The sequence below is a fragment of the Pongo abelii genome, chromosome 6 (assembly GCF_028885655.2).
Source record: "Pongo abelii isolate AG06213 chromosome 6, NHGRI_mPonAbe1-v2.0_pri, whole genome shotgun sequence".
Classification (NCBI taxonomy): Eukaryota; Metazoa; Chordata; class Mammalia; order Primates; family Hominidae; genus Pongo; species Pongo abelii.
In genome coordinates, this window is record NC_071991.2 from 146,435,168 (window position 1) to 146,455,621 (window position 20,454).

Below are 20,454 nucleotides of genomic sequence, written 5' to 3' on the forward strand. Positions count from 1 at the left end.
AGTCCTGGTTTCTGTAGTGCTAAAAAGTTCAGAGGTAAAGGAAAGTTATACTAATTTAGTAATGTTAGCTGAATGATAGAAAACATTAACTTGACCGTTGCAGCAAAAGTGAGTAGATTCTGCAGTAATATATTTTCCACAACAATAAGATCACTTTCCTCCTTCCAGTAAGAGAGTAAACTACTGATTTCAAACTGAAGTCCACAGACCAGCATTCTGGTGTTTATCTGAAAGTACTGCTTAGAAAAGAAATGGCCATATAAATTTCAACCAATTGAAGAACTGAACTATTTTAAGTGTTTTAAAGAATTTGCTTGAACAACAGATAAAACAGACTCACTAATTGAACTGACATCTAAAGGTTAAAGTTTTCAGCTGGGGGCCATGGCTCACACCTGTAATCCCAGCACTTTGGGAGGCTAAGGCAGGCAGATTGCCTGAGTCCAGGAGTTTGAGACCAGCCTGGGCAATATGGTGAAACCCTGTCTCTACTAAAAATACAAATTAGCCAGGTGTGATGGCATGTGCCTATAGTCCCAGATACTCTGGAGGCTGAGGTGGGAGAACCAATCACCTGAGCCCAGGAGGCCAAGGCTGCAGTGAGCCAAGATTGTGCCACTGCACTCCAGCCTGGGCAATCATAGTGAGACTGTCTCAAAAAAAAAAAAAAAGGTTTAAGTTTTTCTTGAAAACTATACTAAATCGATTTTATAAGTTAAATCTTCTCATTTCATCGAGTATATACTCAAGTTTACTGAAACACTGTTGGAGGGAAAACGGAAAAAATTATGTACCAGAGGCCGGGGCAAAGTGGCTCACGCCTGTAATCCTAGCACTTTGGGAGGCCAAGGTGGGCGAATCACCTGAGGTCAGGAGTTGGAGATCAGCCTGGCCAACATGGTGAAACCCCGTCTCTACTAAAAATACAAAAATTAGCCGGGTATGGTGGCAGGTGCCTGTAATCTCAGCTATTTGGGAGTCTGAGGCAGGAGAATCACTTGAACCTAGGAGGCAGAGGATGCGGTAAGCCGAGATTGCGCCACTGCTCTTCAGCCTGGGTGACAGAGTGAGACTTGTCTCAAAAAAAAAAAAAAAAAAAGTACCAGAAACTAAAGCTATGATATGAAATTCATTATAATTCAAAGATGAGACATGAGATACCTGCTATTTCAACACTCCACTGAATAAAAGCAAACAAAATGAAGGAGTAAGTCAATCTGATACCAGGTGTGCTTTTTGCTAAGAAGTCTATTTTAAATCTTATACCACGCATAAGCCAACATCTAATTTAACTTACACAAATCTAACATACATCGAGCAAAAATGTCAGAGAAAGCTCAATTTTGGTAGTAAATACAAGGGTTCTACCTACCATTCCAGACACTAAGCGTATGCCTAAGCGAACACGAGAGAGGCGACATGAATCTGCTGTTGCCATAACCTGCTGGCCAAGTCTCTCAGACTGAGGATATTTAGCCACTCAGGAGTGATTCTAATAGGATTGCCCTTAGGTACAAACCAACAACTCTGGGCTCAACAGAAGAGCAATGATCTGTTCTCATTCTAGAGGAAAAATGGGCTGGTCTTGAAGCTAAAAAGAAGGTACTGGTTTGTGGTAAGGCATCTTCCCACAAACTCTGCATGGGTAACTTTGCCTACATGCTATTTTGCCTTGTACACTAACTTTATATCCTAATCCCCAAATAAGATGCAATTCCTTCTATATTCTGAAGACAGAATCATAAAATGGACTAGGTGGTTCAAACTACTAATCCCAAAGCATTTACAGAACCTCTCATAATTTCCAGGCAACCTAAACCAAGTAACCATTATCTAGTAATTTCAATTTTTGAGTTCTGTATATGCCACAGCCAGTTCTTTCAAGGAAGTACCAATGTCTGCAAAGTGCCATTTCTTTATTCTATGGCTACCAACAGAACCCCTCACTGAAGCAGACTCTTCAGAAACTCCTCTGGCTTATGTCGGCCCCACAGTTCATGATCTTGCTAAGAACGGTAGTAGTTTAGGGAAAGATAGAAATAAACGAGGTAGGGCAGTTATGAGCAGTAAGTCTTTCCATGATTTTCCTATACTTAAAATTTATCACAAATATAAACACACTGCCGGGGTACTACAAAATTTCAAACCCTTCGAGTACTATTTACTTAATAATTGATGAGACTTGTCAGTATCTGTGCTATGGTCTGAAGGTGTCCCTCAAAAACTCAGGTGTTGTCAATGTAACAGTATTAAGAGGTGGGGCCTTTCAGAGGTGATTAGACCATGACGGTTCCTGCCTTGTGAATGCCCTTATACAAGAGTCTGACTGAGGGAGTTGTTCCCAGCTTGCCCTTCTATCTTCTACCATATGAGGACACAGTAAGAAAGCCTTCATGAGATGCAGGCACCTTGATCTTAAAATTCCCAACCCCCAAAACTGTGAGAAATATATATATACATACATACATACATATGCATATATATACATGTATACATGTATATATGTATATACTATATATATATTTATTCCTTTTGTGAGACAGGGTCTCACTCTGTTGCCTGGGCTAGAGGGCAGCGGCGTGATTTTGTCTCACTGCAACCTCCACCTCCTGGGTTCAAGTGATTCTCCCACCTCAGACTCCCAAGTAGCTGAGACTACAGGTGCACATCAACACACCCAGCTAATTTTTATTTTTTGGTAGAGATGGGGTTTCACCATGTTGGTCAGGCTGGTCTCAAACTCCTAACCTCAAGCGATCCACCCGCCTCAGCCTCCCAAAGTGCTGGGATTACAGACGTGAGCCACCGCGCCTGGCCGACTTCTATCCTTTATAAATTACCCAGTCTTGGCCAGGCGTGGTGGCTCACGCCTGTAATCCCAGCACTTTGGGAAGCCGAGGCAGGCAGATAACCTGAGGGCAGGAGTTCAACACCAGCCTGGCCAACATGGTGAAACCCTGTCTCTACTAAAAATACAAAATTAGCCAGGCATGGTGGTGGGCAACTGTAATCCCAGCTACTTGGGAGGCTGAGGCAGGAGAATCACTTGAACCCAGGAGGCGGAGGTTGCAGTGGGCCGAGATTGCGCCACTGTAGTCCAGCCTGGGCAAAAAGAGCAAAACTCCATCTCAAAAATAAATAAATAAATAAATAAATAAATAATTTTAAAAATTACCCAGTCTCAGGTATTCCGTTATACCAGCACAAAACAAACGAAGACAATTTGTTTTACCGAAAAGTTACCATCTGTTGATTACTATAACATTACTTACCAAAAGCCCAGAGAAACTGGTTTTCTGAGTTTCCACTGACCTATGGAAATGATACAAAGAAATGACCAAGCAACAGGGAAACCATTATATAATTCCTACAGTTACCTTCCTGCTATTTCCAGATTAATACCAAGGCTTTTAGGGGAGGAAAAAGCATTTTACCCCATGTATCGTCCTCTTATGTAAATTTCTGCAGCCAGCTTGAATTTCTCCCCAGAAAGTGAGATTTTCTTTTCTACCACATGGCAGGCTGCAAATTTTCTAAACTTTTATGTTCTGCTTCCCTTTTAAATTTAAGTTCCAGTTTCAGGTCATTTATTTGCTTATGCAAATGAGCCAGGCTTTTAGAAGCAGCCAGGCCACATCTTGAACACGTTGCTGCTTTTAGAAATTTCTTCCACCAGATACCCTAAACATCTCAAGTTTAAAGTTCAACAGATCCCTAGAGCAGGAGCACAATGCTGCCAGTCTCTTTGCCAACACATAGCAAGAGTGACTTTTACTCCAGGTCCCCAATAAGTTCCTCATCTTCATCTGAGACTTCATCAACCTAGCCATCTCTGTCCATATCACTATCAGCATTTTGGTCAAAACCATTCAACAAGTCTCTAGGAAGTTCCAAACATTCCCTTATCTTCCTGTCTTGTTCTGAGCCCTCCAAACTGTACCAACCTCTGCCCATTACCCAGTCCAAAAGCTGCATCCACATTTTCAGGTATCTTTATTGCGATGCCCCACTTCTCTGGTACATATTTTCTGTATTAGTCCATTTTCACATTGCTATAAAGAGCTGAGGGTGGGTAATTTATAAAGAAAAGAGGTTTAATTTGCTTACAGTTCAGCAGGCTATACAGGAAGCATGGCTGGGGAGGCCTCAGGAAACTTATAATCACAGCGGAAAGCAAAGGGGAAGCCAGCACATTATACATGGCTGGTGCAGGAGGAAGAGAGAGCAAAGTGGGAGGTGCTACATACTTTTAAACAACCAGATCTCACGAGAACTCACTGTCACAAGAACTCACTGTCACACGAACTCACTGTCAGGAGAACAGCAAGAGAAAAGTCTGCTCCCATGATTCAATCACTTCCCACCAGACCCCTCCTCCAACTTTGGGGATTACAATTTGACACGTGATTTGGGTGGGGCCACAGAGCCAAACTTTATCACCCCAGAACTTCCATATGGGAAGAGGAAAATGAGAGGGCCAGGATGAGTGGCTGACATTAAGAATCTATAGCCTCTAGAGTAGAAAAACATGACTTTTTCTTTGGTAGTCTAGATTCAAAAGTTGGTATTTCCATTAGTATAAAATGTCTCTTTCTAGAGAATAAAAGAATATCTCATTCTTTATTTGAATAGCCCTAATGGGTAAAAGACTAAGGCACCCAATAAGAAATTTGAAGAAATTTTCTTTTCTAGAAAATGTGTATAGTACAGCTGGCCAGTTACATGCTATTCGTAAATAACAAGTCATACCAGACAAATGGTAAAAAACAATTATTTCTTTAACTGCAAGGGTAAATTCTATAAGAAAAACTGGGTAAATTTGAACTTGCCAATTTAGATTTGATTGTTTATAAAGGTAATTTATTCAGATACATCATAGTCCATTATAGCAAAAGCTTTTAGGTGCTATTATGCCCATAATGCAGAGACACAAACAAGATAATAGGCTTATAATCAGCATTAGATGTTTTATGAATTGACTAACTTGATAAAGAATTTGGGAGAGATGCATATAACCACTGGATTAAATGCCAGCTAGGGAGAATCTTACCATCACCTGTGATGGCAATCAAACTCTCCAGAGAAATAGTTTGACCTGGATAACAGAAACCAAGTGCTTAGAATCCCAGTATTTGCACTAAAAAGGATCCTATAGGCAGCAATAGCCTATTTTTTTTTTTTTTTTTGGAGACACAGTTTCACTCTGTCACACAGGCTGGAGTGCAGGGGTGCAAACATGGCTCACTGCAGCCTCTACGTTCTCGGCTCAAGCGACCCTCTCACCTCACTCTCCTGTGCAGCTGGGACTACAGGTAAATGCCACCACATGCAGCTAATTTTTTGTAGAAATGGGGCCTCACTTTGTTGTCCAGGCTGGTCTTGAACTCCTGGGCTCAAGCAATCCTCCCACCTCAGCCACTCAAAGTGCTGGGATTACTGGTGTGAGTCAATGCACTTGGCCATAAAAGCCTATTCAAGGGCCCACTAGCTGAGGGAACCTAGGCAAGTTATTTACTAATTACTTCATCTGCAAAATGAAGACATCCTCTCTGCAGGCACATACATGGTAGATACTTAATAAACACAAGTTGTTCCATTATTTGTTCATCTCATTCATGTTACCATGAAGAGGAGAGATCCACAAAAGCTACTTGCCAAGGAAATACAACTCGTGTAATGGCAGAGCCTCGCCCAGTGCCTACCACTCTTTGTACAACATCAAGCTATTGGTGGGATGTAGCCCTCCAAAATATCTTCTTGGTCTGGCATGATGGCTCATGCCTGTAATCCCTGCACTCTGGGAGGCCAAGTTGAAAGGGTCACTTGAGCCCAGGAGTTTGAGACCAGCCTGGGCAATGTGAGACCCTGTCTCTAATTTTCAAAAAGAATCTTTATAGCATAACTTGAGCTCTCTATTTCAGGCAAATATTCTCCAAAGAGGCAACATTACTTAAGGAATTAAGTGGGGGCAATTCAACACTTTCTTCCTCTATGCCAGTTCAAGCAACATTTCTGTCATCTACAGGGCCTGCTCAATTACTCTAGAAAAGTATTTCCCAACCTTTTCTGATCCATAAATAATTTTCGAAGTAACCCAAAATGGGGTTTACAAATAAATTTGCCAATTTTGCTTGCATTATTAATTAATTTTAACATAACACGTTTTAGATCAGAATTTTGTGAATAAGGATTGCACAGTTTTTTCCTATCATCAGCACACTGTTTAACAAGTATAAAGTTCTGGCCCGATGCAGTGGCTCATGCCTGTAATCCCAGCACCTGGGGACTCCAAGGTGGGAGATCACTTGAGCCTAGGAGTTCTAGACCAGCCCGGGCAACATGGCGAAACCCCATCTTCTACAAAAAATACAAAAATTAGCCAGGGGTGGTGGTGCATACCTGTAATCCCAGACACCTGAGAGGCTGAGGTGGAGGATCACTTGAGCGCAGGAGGTCAAGCCTGCAGCGAGCCATCATCGTGCCACTGCACCTAGGTGACAGAGTGGGATTCTATCTCAAAAAAAAAAGTATAAAGTTCATCTTATTACCAGCCAGGCCAACATGGTGAAACCCCGTCTCTACAAAAATGCAAAAATTAGCCAGGTGTGGTGATGCATGCCTGCAATACCAGCTACTCGGGAGGCTGAGGCAGGAGAATCGCTTGAACCCAGGAGGCAGAGGCTGCAGTAAGCCAAGATGGCACCACTGCATTCCAGCCTGGATGGCAAAGCGAGACCCTGTCTCAAAAGAAAAAAAAAAAGGTTCACCTTATTAGAATCTTTTATAATAGTCATAAGGACAAATTCTCCTTTTCCCATTTAACAAATGACGCATGGTATTGAGTTTTACATAATTAAAATGCATGATTTTCAATAAATTCAAAAGTAAAATATTTGGGGTGAATAAACATGAAGGATACTCAACATTGTTAATGCAAATCAAAACCACAATGAGACAGCACCTCACACCCATTATGTTGGCCACTACCAAAAGAAACAGAAAATAACAAGTGTTGGCAAGGATGCAGAGACATCGAAACCTTTGTGCACTGTGGGTAAGACTGTAAAAATCATGCAGCCATTATGGAAAACGGTACTGAGGTTACTCAAAAAATTAAAATAGAACTACCATATGATCCAGCAATCACAATTCTGGATATACAGTCGTCCCACAGCATATGCAGAAGACTGGTTCCAAAAAATAAAAAAAGAGGAAGAATAAGACTGGTTCCAGGACCACCTGTATACATCCAAATTCACTCATACTCAAACCCCAAAATCTGACCTATGGAACCTGTATATACAAAAAGCCCACCCACCCTATACACAAGTTTCACATCCCACAAATAGTGTATTTTCTCTTTTTTTTTTTTTTTGAGCAGGGTCTTGTTCTGTTGCCCTGGCTGGAGTGCAATGGCATGAATAACAGCTCACTGCAGCCTCGACCTCCCAGGCTCAAGCAATCCTCCTGTCTCAGCCTCCTGAGTAGCTGAAACTACAGGCGCATGCCACCACACCTAGCTAACTTTTTTATTTTTTGTAGAGATGAGGTTCACTATGTTGTCCAAGCTGGTCTCGAACTCCTGACCTCAAATGATCCTCCCACCCCAGCCTCCCAAGTGCTGGGATTACAGGCATCAGCCACCACGCCCAGCCAAATAGTGTATTTTCTATCTATGGCTGGTTGAAAAAAATCCACTTATAGATGGATCCACATAGTTCAAACCTGTGTTGTTCAATGGGCAACCGTATATCCAAAAGAATTCAAAGAGATATTTGTATACCAACATTAACTGCATATTACTCTTGGCTAACCGTGAATCGTGAATCACCAAATCACCAAGCAACCCAAATGTCCACCAATAGATAAATGGATTTTAAAATGCAGTCTATACATACAACGAAATAGTATACAGCCTTTAAAGAAAAGAAAAAAATTCTGTCACATGCTACAACATGGACGAACCTCAATGACATTATGCTAAGCAAAATAAGCTAATCACAAACGGGCAAATACTGTTTAATCTCATGCATATAAGTATCTCAAACAGTCAAAAATCATAGAAACAGAAAGTAGAAAGGTGGCTGCCAAGAATGTGGGGGGAGGGGGAAGTGGGAATTAGTGCTCAATGGGTACAGAATTTCAGTTCTGCAAGACGAAAAAGTTCTAGAGATTTGTTGTGCAACAATGTGAATGTATTTAACACTACTGAACTGTATATTTTTAAATGGTAAACACGATTAATTTACTATGGGCTTTTTAGAATTTTTTTAAAAAGTAAAATGTTTGATTTAGAAACTACATGTATATTAGGTACAGGGCAGGTTCTCAACAAATAGTAATCAGTTCTATTATGTGCAAGCATATGGTAGGAACTCGTATATCTACAAATAGAATATATGAAATTTCACTATAGGCTATGACATCAAAAAATACAAAAGCTGCTTTAATTATGACTGAAATTCTTCCACTGTTTAAAAATAATTAACTGTCTATTTTCTTAGATTTTTGTGATTTGTTAAAGCATTTCTCCAGTCTAGTCTTTAGTATCAAAAACTAAGGCACTAAAATAGATAAAGCAGTCATGACATATTGTCTTTTTGATACCTTTTTTTTTTTTTAACTTCCTGGAGACATCTTGATATACTATGTATGAATTTAGCCCATATAAATGCAGCTGAGGGATAAAGATCACTGGGATCTGATTCAAGCCTATAATCCCAGCTTTGGGAGGACAAGGTGGCAGGCCACCCTGGGCAACATATAAGACCCCAACTCTATAAAAAATAAAAAATTTTAAAAATTAGCCAGACATCATGTCTCATGTCTATAGTCCTAGCTACTTGGGAGGCTGAGATGGGAAGATTCCTTGAACCCAGGAGTCTGAGGATGCAGTGAGCTATGATCACGCCACTATACTCCAGCCTGGGCAACAGAGTGAAACTCTGTGTACGAAAAAAAAAAAAAAAGAAAAAAAGAGGCCGGGCATGGTGGTTCACGCCTGTAATCCTAGCACTTTGCGAGGCCAAGGCAGGCAGATTACCTGAGGTCAGGAGTTCGAGACCAGTCTGGCCAACATGGTGAAACCCCATCTCTACTAAAAATACAAAAACTAGCCGGGCGTACTGGCGTGTGCCTGTAATCCCAGCTACCTGGGAGGCTGAGGCAGGAGAATCACTGGAACCTGGGAGGCAGAGACTGCAGTGAGCCAAGATCGTGCCACTGCACTCCAGCCTGGGTGACAGAGTGAGACTCTGTCTCAAAAAAAAAAAAAAAAAAAAGAAACATCATCGTAAGATCAGTTTGCAGAATCATTTCATGCTCTTCTTTGTTTGGTTTTTTTTTTTTTTTTTTTGCCTCAGAGTTTCTCAAGCTTTCTGACTTTGATCAAGTCTACCAAGGATATACATTAAAATTTTATAGTAATCAATATCATAACAGCAGCTAACAGTACACTGGGTGAGGGTGGTACTTAAATAATTATTTATTGAGTTGCTTACAGAAGAGAGGTCTCCCAAGTCCCAAATCAACTTCACAAGTATTTTATTAGTACTTACAATGTACAAAAACCTTTTCCTAAGCTCTGCCCTACAGATTAATAAAAAGGAGCTTAAAATGAAGGGAAGGAGAGAGAAAAAGACAAAAGATTAATACACATGTTATGGTACTTCTAAGCAGGAAAGAAGCTGCTTAATTTGGTTGGGATGGGAGAGGGGTGGTTTCAAGCCAGAAGCTAAACAGCATCTTGAGATGCTAAAATAAGGAAGATATTCCAGAAAGAGGACAGGCACAGAATCTCCACGTGAAATTTCCTGTAGACTAGTAAGAAAACAAAGTGAGATCAACAGGAGAAAGATATAAGAAGAAAACTACCAGAGCCAGGCACAGCAGCTCATGCCTGTAATCCCAGCACTTTGGGAGGCCATGATGGGAAGATCGCTTGAGCTCAGGAGTCTGAGACCAACTTGGGCAACACGGTGAAACTCTGTCTCTTACAAAAATACAAAAAATTAGCTGGGCATTGTGTCATGTGCCTGTGGTCCCAGCTACTCAGGAGACTGATGTGGGAGGATTGTTTCAGCCCAGGAGGTGGAGGCTGCAGTAAGCCAAGATTGTGCCACTGAAATCCAGGCTGGGTGACAGAGCAAAACCCCGTCTCAAATAAAAAAGCAAAGAAAACTATCAGAGATAATACTAATTCAGAGAGTTTGGGCTGTTCTACAGACTACCTGGAATGCTACCTTCAGGAATTTCTTAACTTGAATCCACAGCCATGAGAAGACTGAGGTGGACAATGCCACGATCACCTACAGTGGTGGTAAACAACACCCAATGGAGGTCCAACAGCTTGCTTTATATATTTTTTTCTTTGTTAAACAGGAAAAGGAAAAGTTATGTATTACTTGAATATTGAAGAAAAACTAAAAATTTATTGTGGGGGCAATTCAGCTGTTGAGCAAAAGAACTGGTACTTTACAAAAATAGTGTACAGAAACCAAGTATATATCATCTGAAAAGCCATCCATTTCTATAATAAAAAAATTTATGGGAGGCTGAGGCAGAAGAACGGCGTGAACCCGGAAGGCAGAGCTTGCAGTGAGCCGAGATCACACCACCGCACTCCAGCCTGGGGGACAGAGCAAGACTCCGTCTCAAAAAAAAAAAAAAAAAAAAAATTTTACTCGATTGTCAAAGTAGGCAGACTAAGTTTGGCAATCATCATTTCTACACACCACATTCTAAGATCAAGGTCACTTTTTACTTTTAATATTCTCATTTATCCTTTGAAGAAAAAATTTAAGGTTTAACTCACTAATAAATGAAAAGGTGTGAATTATGCAAAATGAAGAGAATTACTAAATACAACCATTTTCAAAACTAGTTTAATTCAAAAAAACTTATCATGCCATACACCTAACAGTATATGAATAATATCCTTTTAGTTTACATGTTTCTGCAAATGCATAACATTTTGTTACACAAATGACTCATGAATTAAGAACAATTTGTTTCACATAATTTATCTGATTATGCTTCCCATATTAAAGTTTTAACTTGATCTTTATATTATTAAAAATACACAAAATCAAACAGAACTGGACAATAAAATATTTGCAACACAATCTGACAGATAATGTGACTATGTACCCAGAACATATAAAGACCTCTTACCACTCAACCAGACAAACAATCCAATTTTTTAAAGGGACAAAAAGCTTGAACCAAAAAAAGTATACAAATGGCCAATAAGCATATGAAAAGATGTTCCAACATCATTGATCATCTGAAAAACACAAACCCACAATGAGATACTTAATACTCATTTGATGGCCAAAATTTAAAAGACTGGCAACACAAAGTGTCAATGAAAATGTGAAGAAACTGTAACTCCTGCACAGTTACAACTGTAACTTTCAATGTAAAATGGTACAACTGTTTTGGAGAAGAGTTTAACGGTTTCTTACAAAGAAAAATCAATATTTACCACTAAAACATGTCCAGGAAAGACATACAAATGGTGATAGCAGCTTTATCAACAGCTGACAACAATCCTATATGTCCATCCATGGGTAAATGAATTTAAAAACTGTAGCATATGCCTACAATGGAATATTAATTCAGAGAGTTTACTACAAGTCAGGTGCTGTGGCTCATGCCTGTAATCCCAACACTTTGAGAGGCCAAGGCAGAATCATTTGAGCCCAGGAGTTGGAAACCATCCTGGGTGACACAGGAAAACTCCATCTCTACAAAAAAATATTAATAATAAATGTTAGTTGGGCATGGTGGTACATGCCTCTGGTCCTAGCTACTTGGGAGGCTGAGGTGAGAGGTTCGATTGAGCCCAGGAGGTCAAGGTTGCAGTGAGCTGAGATCTCGCCTAAAACTACAAAAATTAGCTGGGTGTGGTGGCAGACGCCTGTAATCCCACCTACTGGGGAGACTGAGGCAGGAGAATTGCTTGAACCCAGGAGGCGGAGGTTGCAGTGAGTCGAGATCACGCCATTGCACTCCAGCCTGGGTGACAGAGCAAGACTCCATCTTGGAGGAAAAAAAAATGTTGAGAGAATGACTGTAAAGGAGCATGAAAGGACTCTGAGATGATGGCAACCATTATAGATCTTGATCAAGGCAGCGGTGCAGGTGCATACATTTGCCAAAACTCCTCAAATCATACCCTTCAAATGTGTGCTTTTTATTGTATATAAATTATACTTCAATACAGTTGTTGTTTTAACTAAAAATTAATATAACTTGACACCACCTATTAAAACTAGAAATGTTCATAATCTTGAAACAGCCAACTCCCAACTCTATAGCAAATTGTCACACAAATGTTCAAAGATACATAAGGATGTTCACTTCTTTTCAGGAGAGAAAACAACGTCAATCACAATAGATTGGTTTGCTGCATAATGCACATTCATAAACTGGAATACTATGCATCCCACTTACCAAAGAGGTACAGCTGGATGGCTTAGAGCAAGGGGCAGCAAACTTTCTCTGTAAAGGGCCACATGGTAAGTATTTTAGGCTTGGCAGGCGGTATCTAGTCTCCCTTATATATTCTTCAGGGAAGTGGGGTGGTGGTGTTTTACAACTCTTTTTAAAATGTTAACGTTCCCAGCTTGCGGGCCTTACAAAAAATGATCCCTGGCTGGGAGATCAGGACTTTGAAGCTAACGTGCCCAAATTAAAATCCTTCCTCTACCACTAACTAATTGTTACTTAATCTCTCCATCTCTCGATATTATAGTATCTATATAAAATAATGACTTAGAAGAGTACCAAGCATATAGTGAGCCCTAAAGGAGTATCAATTATTTTTTAAAAAAATAGATCTTTGTATTGACCTTAAAAAAAAGCCATGTTAGAACAAAATAACTTGGTCCCATTTTTATAAAATATATGTAAAAATACATATTCATATATGAATATATTTGAAAATTTGGGGAAGAATATACACCAAACTGTTAAAGGTAGGGAATGAGATAACACGGATCAATACGCTTTCATTTTATAAATGTCTACATTGTTTCAGTAGTTTAAACTGAACACATTTAATCAATAGACATTTCTAAATTGAAATAGATAAAACATGTGTGGTACCATTTTTGTGACTTACCAGTCCTAAGCACGTAATTTTAACTTGAGAAGTGTTTGGTTCCATTAATGAGAAAGTACATCAACTCTTTAAAATAATATTGGCACAATAACTAAAAATCATTTATCAAACACTTCATGCCAGGTACAGTTCTAAGGATGTCACATGTATCAATTCCTTTAATCCTCACAACCACCTTATCAGATGTTATCATTATCCTCACCAATTTACAGACAGGGATGCTGAGACATCAAGAGGATAACATCCCAGACACAAATTGGTAGCTCAGGGACTGGAACCCAAGAAACTGTCTCCAAAGACCACATCCTTAGAACTCTACTCTCCTCCCCTCTCAAATGCATACTACTACCACTCTGGCTGAGAAAGAAATCCTCAAAGTTAACCTTTAGTCTGTCTAGGGTTTCACACTGTACCTTTCATCAAACTACAATTACCTACTTTTAAATGTAACTTTCTGAATGATTCAAATAAACTCATTCTTCTCGGAGCTGACAATATCTTTAATCATCCAGAAAGCCAGCAGATAATACAGAACAGATAATATGGAGTAGATAATATGGAGTCAAACAGAACTAAGTTTGGATCCCGAATGCAAATTCCCAGCTGAATAATCCTGGGCAAATTCTTAACTCCTCCCCTGTAGACAGTTTCCTTCAGTTTCCTCATCTGTAAAGGTTTTCGGGGTGTGTTAGGAAATTTTGTATTCTGGTAAGATATAGAGATACAGATATATATCATGTAAAATTTACCATTTTTAACCATTTTTAAGTGTACAATTCTGTGGCATTAAGTATATTCAAAACATTGTTCAACCATCACTATTATCCATCTCCAGAATTTTTTCACCATTCCAAACAGAAACTCTGTATTCATTAAACTCCCCATTCACCTCTACCCTCACAGCCCTGGTAACCTCTATTCTACTTTCTGTCTCCATAGAGTTGCCTCTTCTAACTACCTCATATAAATGAGATCACACAATTTTGTATTTTTGTACAAAAGGTTGCGTCTGGCTTATTTCACTCAGCATAATATTCTCCAGGTCCAGCCATGTATCAGAATTTCACTCCTTTTATGTCTGAATTATTTTGAAATCTTTTTATTTTTATTTTGAAATTTCCTTTTGAAATTCTGAAATATCAGAATTTCACTCCTTTTATGTCTTTATTTCACTCCTTTTATGTTTTCATTGGTTTATATACCACATTTTGTTAATTCACCTGTTGATAGACAAAAGGTGGTTCTTACAAATATTAAAAACAAAAGCTGGGTGCAGTGGGTCACACCTATAATCCCAGCACTTTGGGAGGCTGAGGTAGGCGGATCTCTTGAGTTCTGGAGTTCAAGACCAGCCTGGGCAACATGGCTAAACCCTATCTCTACAAAAAATACAAAAATTAGCCAGGCGTGGTGGCATGCACTTGCAGTCCCAGCTACTTGGGAGGCTGAGATGGAAGGATCACTTGAGCCCAGGAGGCAGAGGTTGCAGTGAACTGAGATCATGCATCTGCACTCCACCCTGGGTGACAACAAGACCCTGTCTCCAAAAAAAATTTTTAATTTAAAAATGTTTAAAAAGTATCCAGGCCAGGCGTGCGCACTGGCTCACGCCTGTAACCCTAGCACTTTGGGAGGCCGAGGCGGGCGGATCATCTGAGGTCAGGAGTTCGAGACTAGCCTGGCCAACATGGTGAAACCCCATCTCAAGTAAAAATACAAAAATTAGCCAGGTGTGGTAGTGCGCTCCTGTAATCCCAGCTACTCGGGAGGCTGAGGTAGGAGAATCGCTTGAACCCAGGAGGCAGAGGTTGCAGTGAGCCAAGATCACGCCACTGCACTCCAGCCTGGGCAACAAGAGTGAGACTCCGTATCAAAAAACAAAAACAACACAGCAGGGTGTGGTGGCTCACGCCTATAATCTCACCACTTTGGGAGGACGAGGCAGGTGAATCACTTGAGGTCAGGAGTTCCAGACCAGCCTGGCCAACACGGTGAAACCCAGTTTGTACTAAAAATATAAAAATTAGCTGAGGCTGGGCACAGTGGCTCATGCCTGCAATCCTAGTACTTTGGGAGGCCAGGTCAGGTGGATCACCTGAGGTCGGGAGTTCGAGACCAGCCTGGCCAACATGGTGAAATCCCATCACTACTAAAAATACAAAAATTAGCCAGGCATGGTGGTGCATGCCTGTAATCCCAGCTACTTGAGAGGCTGAGGCAGGAGAATCGTTTGAACCCAGGAGGTGGAGGTTGCAGTGAGCCAAGATGGTGCCATTGCACTCCAGCCTGGGTGACAGAGTGAGACTGCATCTCAAAAAAAATAGATAAATAATACATAAATAAATTAGCCGAGCGTGGTGGCGCACGCTTGTAGTCCCAGCTACTCAGGAGGCTGAGGCACAAGAATCACTTCTGAGACTCCGTCTCAAAAAAAAAAAAAAAAAAAAAAGTATCTGGGTCAAACACAATGGCTCAGCCTGTCATCCCTGTACTTTAGGAGGCCAAGGCAGGACGACTGCCTGGGGCTAGGAGTTTGAGATCAGCGTGCGCAACAAAGCAGGATCCCATCTCCACAAAAAATTTAAAAATCAAATTAGCCAGCACGATGGTGTGCACTGGTAGTACCAGTTACTCAGGAGGCTGAGACAGGAGTATCCCTTGAGCCCAGGAGTTCAAGGATGCAGTGAGCTATGATTTTGTTCTGTCTTGCTATTGTTAATGGAAAACAAGACCAATTATAAAGAAACTGCTAACCATATAATCTAAACACAAATTTGTCATATTTTTATACCAAGTAGTGGAACAGTGGCAAGATACGGAATGGTACAACCATCTTAGAAATTTACCAGCTGTAACTTTTGAGGTATCACTAAATTTGCTAATCCATATTTAAATCATTTTAAAAGAATGATGAAAAGCATCCCAATAAATGATCCAATTACACTGTCACTACATCCTTCAGTTTTAGCTCCAAAACCTACCTCAATTTACTCCAATAAAGAACTCATGAATTATAACAAAACAGCTTTTCAGTTAAAAGATCTACTACCCTCTCTCGCCCTTTCCCTTCCTTATATTTTTGCAAAGAGATCATCAATATCAACATTAAATCAAATTAAGCAGATACTATTACTAAATATCCAGATGATTCATCAAGTTCTCTCCAGTTGCCCGAGTGTAATAGTTGCATCTAAAGGATATCTAATTTTCAGTACTACAGATTATAACTAGAGAAAACTTGGAACTTGTTCACCTTGACAACTATTTTTCTTTGTAATCATTCCCTATTAAAGAGGGAGAAAAACACCTTTCAAAGTTCCTCACATGAATACTGATATATCCTGTTCACTTTGCAAGTTCCTTTGTCAAATTATTTCCCTACATTTTTCATGTTTCCTTAATTCATTCCACTATATTTAAAACCCCTATTCTCTAGCAACTACCAATGTATAGGTACTAGGTATACAAAGAAAAAAATAAGACAGAGCCTCTACCGGGAGGCACTTTGAGTGTAGGGAAGAGAGGGATGCATAAACAAGTGATTACAATATAATTGAGTCATGCTACAATAAAATATGATCAAAACCCTGTGGGAATACGAGAGTGGGAATTCAGGGAAGACCTCCAAAAGGTAAAGTATGTATCATCTGACCATGAACCTTTCTCTGAATTTAATGAATTGCTGCTGTTCACTTATGCTCTCCCCCAAAGATTTCACCTACTCACATAGAATCTATCATGATTTACAGAAAATTTGTCATCTATACTGATATAAAGACTTCAAGGCTAATCCATAAATCATTGCTAATTAACCACAGAATACATTATATTGGAGGATTTGTCCTTGTTGGTTTTTAAAAAGCAGATCAACTTTCTCAATCACTGCTCATGTAAAGGGTAATACTGAAATAAATTCAGAATCCTTGAGCACACTACCTCAAAAGAAGGAAGCTATCCTGGGAAAATTCCAGTATGACTTGGAGAAATTTGCCTAAAATTTTTAAATGGCCAACATAAAGATATTCACTTAAATGTATTTGTGCAAGGCAAAGCTAGGTATCAAAGTATCAGAACTTTTTCTAACTACACTAGATCAACAAGTGTGTTTTTTTTTTTAAGTCACTGCTACTTAAATTGACTAAATACATTCTCAGTTGTACCAGAAAATAATTTAATATGAATTTTTAAACCAATTCCCCAAAGAGATGTTTTTCAAAATATCTCATGGCAAGTACAAAGAATAGTAATTATCAAATACAGGGAACACTCAAGGGCAAAGTTAGAAATTTTTATCCTAGGCTGGGCGTGGTGGCTCACGTCTGGATCAGCACTTTGGGAGGCAGAGGCGGGTAGATCACTTCAGGTCAGGAGTTCGAGACCAACCTGGCCAACAAGGTGAAACCCTGTCTGTTAAAAATACAAAAATTAGCCGGGTGTTGTGGTGCGTGCCTGTAGTTCCAGCTACTCGGGAGGCTGAGGCAGGGGAATTCCTTAAACCCGGGAGGCAGAGATTGTAGTGAGCCCAGATTCAGCCACTGCACTCCAGCCTGGACGACAGAGCAAGGCTCTGTTTAAAAAAAAAAAAAACATTATATATATATATATATATATATATATATATATATATATATATATACACATACATACACACATATATATCCTAAGATATCCGAATTTCTGCCAAAAATCTGCATAACTAGCTTATCTCATAATGGACAAGATTATTAATAGGATTTTTTAAGTACAGAATTATTAGTAACTAATATAAACGTTACTTTTTTGTTATGTCTCAACACTTAGACCAGCACCTGGAATGCCTGTACAGTGGTGTCAACACTCTCCAAAATATATGTAATAAATTTATATTGCATTTATTTGTCTCCATTTTTATGAAACCATAAGTTAGCAGATGCACATTAGATCTTTGTCATATAGGACAGTGCAACCAGAAGAACGCCTATGTTTTTCTAACTTGTTTTCTTGGAATATATTCACTTTCCACAAAAACGAGAATTTAAGATGCAATGTTCCTGTTTCCGGGAAACCTTAAATATTACATAACCCAACACACCTCCGAAAAGAGAGAACAAGATGCTTTATATCTATGACTAGAATCCTACCTATTCCTAACTTTAGAGACCATGAATAGAAAATTAAAATATATCTTAAATACTTCTGTTTTCCTGCAAATAAAATTACAAATAAACAAGTTAGGATTACACACTTGATCAGTATTCCTAAATATGAATTAGTTGGCTAATGCTTATGAAGAGTAATAGAAAATAAACTCCAAAACCCCTAAAAGTACAGACTACATTCAACTGTGACAACATTCGTGTTTTTCAAAGGTTTATTAAATGCTGTTTTATGGTGACATGAAAACGCCACAAAATTAAGCTAATAATAACTTGCTTGAACCCTAAAAAGCAAGCCTTTAAGTAAATAGCAAAGACACATTTTTATTTCCAAATGAATTTAAATGTTACAGATCCTGTGCGATAAACAAAGGAAGTTTAACTGTGGACAGCACACGTTAAATTTCTTAGGCAACAAACATTTCTCCATCCAGTCTTTTCTGAATCACCAAAGCTATTGTTCACAGAAAACAAGACCAATTAATAAGAAACTACTAACCATATAATCTAAACACACATTTGTCATAGCCATTCTATTTTGATCACCTACTTCTACCACCTCATCCTCATTCAACCCGTCGGGATTTGGGGAATAATCTCTGGCTGAATGACAGTTGATTTCGTTAGCACCTGTCGCCATTCTCAGATGTATCACACAAGTTGGCCAAAACAGCTTGTAATGTTTAAGGATTACGATTCTTTAGAAAGTGGCAACTCACTAGGCGTTCACCAAGTTTTCCAAAAGATCGGGCTTCTCGATTCCTCCCGCTTTCAAAAAGTAACCCTGTGGCACAGATTTTTGGGGGGAATGGAAAAGGATGTACACAATGAAGTGGGAATTCAACAGGACGCCCTCCAAAAACACAATCAATAGAGAGCAAAGAAGCTCGACTCTTCCCTCAAACTTAGCATAAAGCCAGACCAGGCGGCGAGGGCAGCCCGCGACCGCCGGAGCTCAGGGGGATTTCGGGGTGCGTCCTGGGGAAACGTCAGATGCGAAGCTACTCCGAGTTCCCCGCCGCGAACGTTGTCCCGCGGGCGCCGCGGCCCCAGCCCGGGGTCGGCGCGCCCGGGACCGGGGGCGTGCGCGAGGCGGGGGCCGAGCCCTGCCCACCCCGGCAGCGGCCCGCGCCTCCCCACGCCCCTCTCCCGCCCGCCGGCGGGCCCGGGTGTCATGCCCCTTCCCCTCGCGCCGAGCCCTCCGGAGACACAGTCCGTCCTTTGTCTGAGTGCGGACTCGGCGGCTGGGTCCCACCAACTTGTGTCTGTCCCGTCCCACCCGGGCGCTCCCGCCGCGGCCGCGCCACACAAAGGAGACTTGAGGCTCGAGCTGCCACCCTGGACCGGGCACTGGAACGCCCCGACCCCGGCCCCGGCGCCCCGGCCAGGGCAGGCACCGGGAAAGGAGCCCCCCACACGCCCCCCGCCCCGCAGCTCCGGGGGTCTGCGCTGCCCCACTCGCAGGGTCCCGCGGGCCAGCCCGAAGCTCACAGCTCTTTCCGGGGAGGAGGGGTTCTCCCCTCACCCTCCGCCCCCCGCACGCTTACAAACGCGGCGCCCCGGTGAGCCCCGCTCGGCGATACCCGGGACCGGCACAGCAGTGGCGGGGAGGTCCTGGCGCCGCCGCCGCCGCCCGGTTTGCACTCCCGGAGCCCCGCCGGCCGGGCCGCCAGCAGCGGCGCGTTACCTTCGTCCCGCGCGCCGGCTCGCGTTGTTCCCGCGCGTCGCCCCCGCGCGCCGCCGCCGCCGCCGCCGGGGCTCCACTGCCTTCTGAGTCCCACCGGGTGTCGGACGCGACCGGACCGAGCGCCAAACGCGGCAGCCCAATCGCCATCGCTTTTATTTGGCCCCCCCAGCCCAATCAAGCGCCGCCCCGATTGGCGGGACGCGAGGCGGGCGCCCGTCCAATCACAGGGCCCGCCGGGCTCGGAGGCGCCGAGCCAGCCCCACGCAGAGTGCGCTCAGGGCTCGCGGGCGGGCGGGCACTGGCAGCGCGTGCGCGCGCGGGCGGCGGCGGGGCTCGCTGTAAGGGACGCGACTGGCCGTTTGGAAGCGCCGCCGCCGTCTCTTTGTTCTTTCGCTGAACACACGGCGCCTCTCAGGAAGGCGGTGTGCAGGCACGCGGGGACCGGGAGACATCGCGGGGGCCCGAAGCCCGCCGCGGACGGGAGGCGGGGAGGATAGGTGGCGGGA

General features: G+C 41.8%; 1 protein-coding gene across 11 annotated transcripts in view; it reads right to left on the reverse strand.

Moving 5' to 3' along the window:
- EZH2 (enhancer of zeste 2 polycomb repressive complex 2 subunit) overlaps positions 1 to 20,110 on the reverse strand; it is a 76,115-nt gene extending 56,005 nt beyond the window's left edge. For 2 of the 11 annotated variants that reach the window (XM_063725805.1, XM_054560701.1), the window contains exon 1: positions 19,949 to 20,110. In XM_063725805.1, coding sequence (XP_063581875.1) covers positions 19,949 to 20,095 — 147 coding nt within the window. In that variant the 5' untranslated portion in view covers positions 20,096 to 20,110. The other 9 variants (XM_054560707.2, XM_054560706.2, XM_024250000.3 and 6 more) reach the window with 8 other exon arrangements.
- Positions 20,111 to 20,454: the final 344 nt, after the last annotated feature.